The sequence below is a fragment of the Convolutriloba macropyga genome, chromosome 7 (assembly GCF_964194025.1).
Source record: "Convolutriloba macropyga chromosome 7, txConMacr16.3, whole genome shotgun sequence".
NCBI lineage: Eukaryota > Metazoa > Xenacoelomorpha > Acoela > Convolutidae > Convolutriloba > Convolutriloba macropyga.
In genome coordinates, this window is record NC_134474.1 from 40,932,661 (window position 1) to 40,939,476 (window position 6,816).

Here is a 6,816-nt window from a genome sequence, read left to right on the forward strand (position 1 = left end):
TTTGTGCCCCCCCCCCCAGCTTAGTGGGTGCATATTATTTGCACCCCCTAGATGCACGTGCCGTAATTTTACATGATGATTTACCATGTAATGGCACGTGCTCTGTAACTGGGGGGAGCATATCGAACTGGGTGGAGGCACAAACGGAAAAGATTCGTTTTTTTTGTAGCAAGCCCTTTTATGACATCAGATAATAATTTTTTGTTGAACACGAAACCCACTGTCCCTAAGCTGCATGATTCTTGACTTTTGATCACTTTCTGATTGATCAGTTGAATCATTGGCGGGCTCCTCATTTCGATTCAAGTAGGTCTCAATTTGTTTATGTTTGGCTTCTAACAACTTGTCCAAGATGGTGTTCTCTTTATCAACGATAACAAATTTCACTGGTGCCTTCCATTTCTACTAAATAACTGTGGATTCTGTAGTAGATTGTTCCAAGAATGGCTCATTAAAGAAAAAATTGTGCGAAAATCGCGGTTTGTTCGCTGCGCTAGGTAGTTCTGAGTTGCTTGATTCAGGATTCGCTTCGCGCAACGCGATATAAAGCTTAGCGGAGCAATCGCGGCGCCATTTTGTGTGAGCTTAAATTCAGTCAATGCTAATATTTTCTTAGCGATAGGAGAAAAAAACTTTGCAACTGTAATCGATTTGCAAATAACTTGAAACAATATTTCAATCAGAATTGTTTCGCATCCCTAATATGAACAGATATAGTTTCATGGGTGCGTTTGTGAGAAAAAAATGTTCGTTCACCAATTCCACTGCGAGATGCGAGAAAATGATCAAAACAGCCTTATATTTAGCAAAACAACCAAATCATAAAACGCTAATTTAAATACTTATACGTGGATCCTTGTATCACATATCCTTCCAGTTTGATAGTTCAGGTTAGAGTTCACTCTACCAATATCTCAAATATTTTTTTCCAGAGTTAAGTTGCATTCTAGCAGAAATCTCATATTTGAAATTCAAGCATCTTGAGTATATAATGGTAAAACAAAATACCAATAATTAAAATTCCAGATTGTCAGTATCTTTTATGCGAACTTATTTATATACAGGTTTACATTATTCTGTTATCGTAACTTCAAATATCTGACTTATGTCTCCAGAATATCTGACATTGCCATAATTTCTCAGAAAATTCATCATAAAATCTATACTTCAGGATAATATATGCTCTCATTAGAGGTCTGAACAACCATCTGATCATAGCCCAAGATGAGGTTTGCGAGACAAGCCACCCCTAAACAGAACGACTAGGGTTGCGCACGTGGTTGCGCACGCACTGGAATCTGATAAGATGTTAATGGCTAAACATGGATCTGGTCAGAGAAACTTTAAATAGCACGAAAATTGGTATTGCCGTGTATTGCAGCTCAGAGACCAATCATTGCCTGTGGGAAGCTCTGAACAAAAACGAAAGTCTATTTGATGGTCTGACCTCCTCCGGGGCCAACAAGAACACGATGATGCTTGGATCTGCGGAAACAAATTCTCGGCTATCGTCTAATCAAGCACAACAATCATCTAATCTATGCGATCCAAGTCTTGGAGATAGTACAATATCTTGGGGAGATTATCTGATCTAAGGGACCAACCAAATTCTAAGAGATGTTTTGATTTAGGTGACCAAGTTTTAGATGTTCTGAGCTAGGGTACCAAATTTTTAGGAGATGTTTCGATCTAGGGGACCAAATTTTAGGAGATTTTCTGATCTTAGAGACCAAATTCTGCAAGATCTTCAGATCTAGGGGACCAAATGTTAGGAGATGTTCTGACCTAGGGAACCATAAATTAGGAGTTCTTCTTATCTAGGGGACCAAATACTACAAAATGTTCGGATGTAGAGGACCAATTTTTAGATGTTTCGATCAAGGGGACCAATTTTTAGATGTTTCGATCAAGGGGACCAAATTTTGGGAGATGTTCTATGTTCTGATTTACGGGAACCAAACTCTACGAGATGTTCCGATGCAGGGGACCAACTTTTAGGAGATGTTGTGATCTAGTGGACAAAATTTTCGGAGATGTTCTGATCTAGGTGACCAAATTTTAGGAGATGTTCTGATCTAGTGGACCAAATTTTGGGAGATGTTCTATGTTCTGATTTAGGGGACCAAACTCTACGAGATGTTCCGATGCAGGGGACCAACTTTTAGGAGATGTTGTGATCCAGTGGACAAAATTTTCGGAGATGTTCTGATCTAGGTGACCAAATTTTAGGAGATTTTCTGATCTAGTGGACCAAATTTTGGGAGATGTTCTATGTTCTGATTTAGGGGACCAAACTCTACGAGATGTTCCGATGCAGGGGACCAACTTTTAGGAGATGTTGTGATCTAGTGGACAAAATTTTCGGAGATGTTCTGATCTAGGTGACCAAATTTTAGGAGATGTTCTGATCTAGTGGACCAAATTTTGGGAGATGTTCTATGTTCTGATTTAGGGGACCAAACTCTACGAGATGTTCCGATGCAGGGGACCAACTTTTAGGAGATGTTGTGATCTAGTGGACAAAATTTTCAGAGATGTTTTGATCTTGGTGACCAAGTTTTAGGAGATGTTCTGATCTTGTGGACGAAATTTTAGATGTTCTGATCTTGTGAACGAAATTTTAGGAGATATTCTGATCTTGTGGACAAAATTTTAGGAGATATTCTGATCTTGTGGACGAAATTTTAGGAGATGTTCTGATCTTGTGGACGAAATTATAGGATATGTTCTGATCTAGGGGACCAAATTTTTTGGAGATGTCCTGTGGGACCAAACTTTAGGCAATGTTATTATCTAGAATACTGAAAAAGTCTATGTTCTAGGGGACTGAAAAAGATGTTCTGATCTTGGTGGCCAAGTTTTAGGAGATGTTCTGATCTAGGGTCCCAACAGACCAAGGTGCAGTGGATTGTGCGGACTAGGGGACCAAGGTGAAAAATATTATGTGAACTAGCCAACCAAGGGACCAAGTTGAGGGGGATAGTGTGCACTAGCAGACAAATGGGCTAGGTTGAAGGGCATACTGTGAACTAGTGGATCAAAAGACCAAAGTGAAGTGGTTAATGTGAACTAGGGGCTAAGGGACCAAGGTGAAGGGGATAGAGTGAACTAGGGGTCCAAGGGGAAGAAGATATTGTGAACTAGGTTGCCAAGGGACCAAGTTGAGTGGAATAGTGTGAATTAGTTGGTCAAGGGACCAAGGTGAAGAAGATATTGTAAAATATAGGGCCAAGGGCCAAGCTGAGCAAAGTGAAGGGGATGGTGTAAACTACGGGACCAAGGAACCAAATTTGAGAGGATAGTGTGAACTAGTACAGTGTAGTCTGAGCAGGGTCCATTTTATCCTGACACGGTGTCCGATTATAGGCCATATCTGGAAATCATCAACCTGCTTCCGTTTTTTCAAAGTCATTTGGTCAGTAAGAAAGAAAGAAAGAACTTTGTTATTCACGTGAAAGGTCATATACTCAATTTCAAACAAAGGCAATTTGGGGAAAATGTGACGGGTAAAAAAACGTACGTATTCCAGCATCTACGATTTTATTGGTTATTCGGTTTAAACTGTACATCTTTTTCGCCACAATAGCTGCCACCTCTGGACCCGCTTGATGTCTGTCTGACTTTGTGACGTCATATGTTTTGCTCACGCTCTCGAGGAAGTTCCAGAGGAATTCGTGGCCAGGTTGGAAGTGGAAATGACCCGCGTTTAATTCTCCATTCTGTACTCCGTTTGCAATGGTGCAGTTTTTATCAGGCCTGAAAATTGGATATCCTCATTTAATAGACTTAATGGGTTCATTCTGTCCCTTAAGCGCTCAGCTTTTTACTTCCCCGAACTTTTCGTATAATTTATCGTTGAACTCACGTTCCCGGTCACCCATTATGCATCTTTCTTTGATTTCATGCAATGTCACATATGATTTGTATGGTTTCTTAGTAGTCGCGCAATCAAGGTTCATACAAAAAGTGAAGATTTCTTCCAAAATGGTTCAGTTGCTCTGTCCTAGTCATTATAATTGAGCGTTCAATTGAGCGTTGATCTTACATAATTAGGCGTTTCTTTACCGTTCAGTTTACATTATTTTATGATGAAAAAAGATGGCTTCAATCCAGGGTTGCTGTTTGCAGATATTTTCTTAGTTTTGATTTTAAAAAGTTTAACCTAGTATTTTTTGAGGTATCAGATACTTTTAAATACGATACTGATACAAGAAATAGATTAAAAAAGATACGCCCCAACTTAAAGTTTTTGAAGTAATTGCAGAGTGGACTGATGCATCCTCTTATCTTGCAAATGTCGCTCGGAAAATGATTAAAAAATGAACAAATTTCTGTTCCTCTTATATCATTTATCGCACGACTTCAGTACCACTGGCAGGTCCAACTCCTCACAAGTAACAAGGCTGACGCCTTGTTACCTGAATTTTTAACGAGATACATCATATGAGTGAAACCAGAGAATATTGGATCTTTGTTTGTGCTACACCCCATGATAGTGGCTGTATTTGAGCCCAGGCGCACGGGCTATGTTACCATTCAAAGATCATATTTGTGACAGAACGCGGTCTATAACGGGGTGTATGATGTACTATTGGGGGGACGGTGAGGAGGAGGGGGTTGTGGGGTTTTCCAAACCTCTAAAAGTATATTGTTCTAACGCCTCCTACATGATAGGAGGATGCACCAGTTCGCTCTGATTAAAACTTTTAAAACGTTTAGCCCATTGCCCACCACCAATTAGAATTAACCCCCAAAATGATGTCATAAATTAGGGGGCTAGTAATGGTAATGAAGGAATTCCAACTTTTCTGAAACTATTTCCTCCTTCTCGTCCTCTTTCTCTTCCCCTCTCCTCCTCCTCCTCCTCCTCCTCCTCCTCCTCCTCCTCCTCCTCCTCCTCCTCCTCCTCCTCCTCCTCCTCCTCCTCCTCCTCCTCCTCCTCCTCCTCCTCCTCCTCCTCCTCCTCCTCCTCCTCCTCCTCCTCCTCCTCCTCCTCCTCCTCCTCCTCCTCCTCCTCCTCCTCCTCCTCCTCCTCCTCCCTCGTCCTCCTCGTCCTCCTCCTCCTCCTCCTCCTCCTCCTCCTCCTCCTCCTCCTCCTCCTCCTCCTCCTCCTCCTCCTCCCTCCTCCCTCCTCCTCCTCCTCCTCCTCCTCCTCCTCCTCCTCCTCCTCCTCTTCCTATCCTCCTCCTCCTTCCTCCTCCTCCCTCCCTCCTCCTCCTCCTCCTCCTCCTCCTCCTCCTCCTCCTCCTCCTCCTCCTCCTCCTCCTCCTCCTCCCTCCTCTCCTCCTCCTCCTCCTTCCTCCTCCTCCTCCTCCTCCTCCTCCTCCTCCTCCTCCTCCTCCTCCTCCTCCTCCTCCTCCTCCTCCTCCTCCTCCTCCTCCTCCTCCTCCTCTTCCTCAAGCTCCTGCTCCTCCTCCTCTTCCTCAAGCTCCTGCTCCTCCTCCTCATACAGCTCCTGCTCCTTACAGCTCCTGCTCCTCCTCCTACTCCTAAGCCTGCTCTTCCTCCTCCTCCTTCTCCTCCTCCCCATCCTCCTCCTCTTTCTCCTCCTCCTCCTCCTCAAGCTCCTGCTCCTCCTCCTCAAACAGCTCCTGCTCCTCCTCCTACTCCTGCTCCTGCTCCTCCTCCTCCTCCTCCTCCTCCTCCTCCTCCTCCTCCTCCTCCTCCTCCTCCTCCTCCTCCTCCTCCTCCTCCTCCTCCTCCTCACTCCTCCTCCTCCTCCTCTTCCTCCTCCTCCTCCTCCTCCTCCTCCTCCTCCTCCTCCTCCTCCTCCTCCTCCTCCTCCTCGTCCTCCTCCTCCTCCTCCTCCTCCTCCTCCTCCTCCTCCTCCTCCTCCTCCTCCTCCTCCTCCTCCTCCTCCTCCTCCTCCTCCTCCTCCTCCTCCTCCTCCTCCTCCTCCTCCTCCTCCTCTTCTTCTTCTTCTTCCTCCTCCTCCTCCTCCTCTTCTTCTTCTTCCTCCTCCTCCTCCTCTCCTCTCCTCCTCATTCTCCTCCTCCTCCTCCTCCTCCTCCTCCTCCTCCTCCTCCTCCTCCTCCTCCTCCTCCTCCTCCTCCTCCTCCTCCTCCTCCTCCTCCTCCTCCTCCTCCTCTTCCTCAAGCTCCTGCTCCTCCTCCTCTTCCTCAAGCTCCTGCTCCTCTTCCTCATACAGCTCCTGCTCCTCCTCCTACTCCTGCGCCTGCTCCTCCTCCTTCTCCTCCTCCCCATCCTCCTCCTCCTCTTCCTCCTCCTCCTCCTCCTCCTCAAGCTCCTGCTCCTCCTCCTCAAACAGCTCCTGCTCCTCCTCCTACTCCTGCTTCTGCTCCTGCTCCTCCTTTTCCTCCTCATCCTCCTCCTCCTCCTCATCCTCCTCCTCTTCTTTCTCCTCCTCCGCATTCTCCTCCTCCTCCTCCTCCTCCTCCTCCTCCTCCTCCTCCTTCTCCTCCTCCTCCTCCCCCTCCTCTTCCTCCTCCTCCTCCTCCTCCTCCTCCTCCTCCTTCTCCTCCTCCTCCTCAAGCTCCTGCTCCTCTTCCTCATACAGCTCCTGCTCCTCCTCCTACTCCTGCGCCTGCTCCTCCTCCTCCTCCTTCTCCTCCTCCCCATCCTCCTCCTCCTCTTCCTCCTCCTCCTCCTCCTCAAGCTCCTGCTCCTCCTCCTCAAACAGCTCCTGCTCCTCCTCCTACTCCTGCTTCTGCTCCTGCTCCTCCTTTTCCTCCTCATCCTCCTCCTCCTCCTCATCCTCCTCCTCTTCTTTCTCCTCCTCCGCATCCTCCTCCTCCTTCTCCTCCTCCCCATCCTCCTCCTCCTCTTCCTCCTCCTCCTCCTCCTCAAGCTCCTGCT

General features: G+C 46.4%; 1 protein-coding gene across 1 annotated transcript in view; it reads right to left on the reverse strand.

The window, feature by feature from the left end:
- LOC142343034 (uncharacterized) overlaps positions 1-6,816 on the reverse strand; it is a 120,056-nt gene that overhangs the window by 20,008 nt on the left and 93,232 nt on the right. Inside the window, exons 6-8 of the mRNA XM_075394720.1 lie at positions 6,660-6,814; positions 4,419-4,480; positions 3,521-3,772 (exon numbers count right to left, since the gene is read on the reverse strand). Of these exons, the coding sequence (XP_075250835.1) occupies positions 3,521-3,772; positions 4,419-4,480; positions 6,660-6,814 (469 nt within the window). The remainder of the gene's footprint in view (positions 1-3,520; positions 3,773-4,418; positions 4,481-6,659; positions 6,815-6,816) is intronic.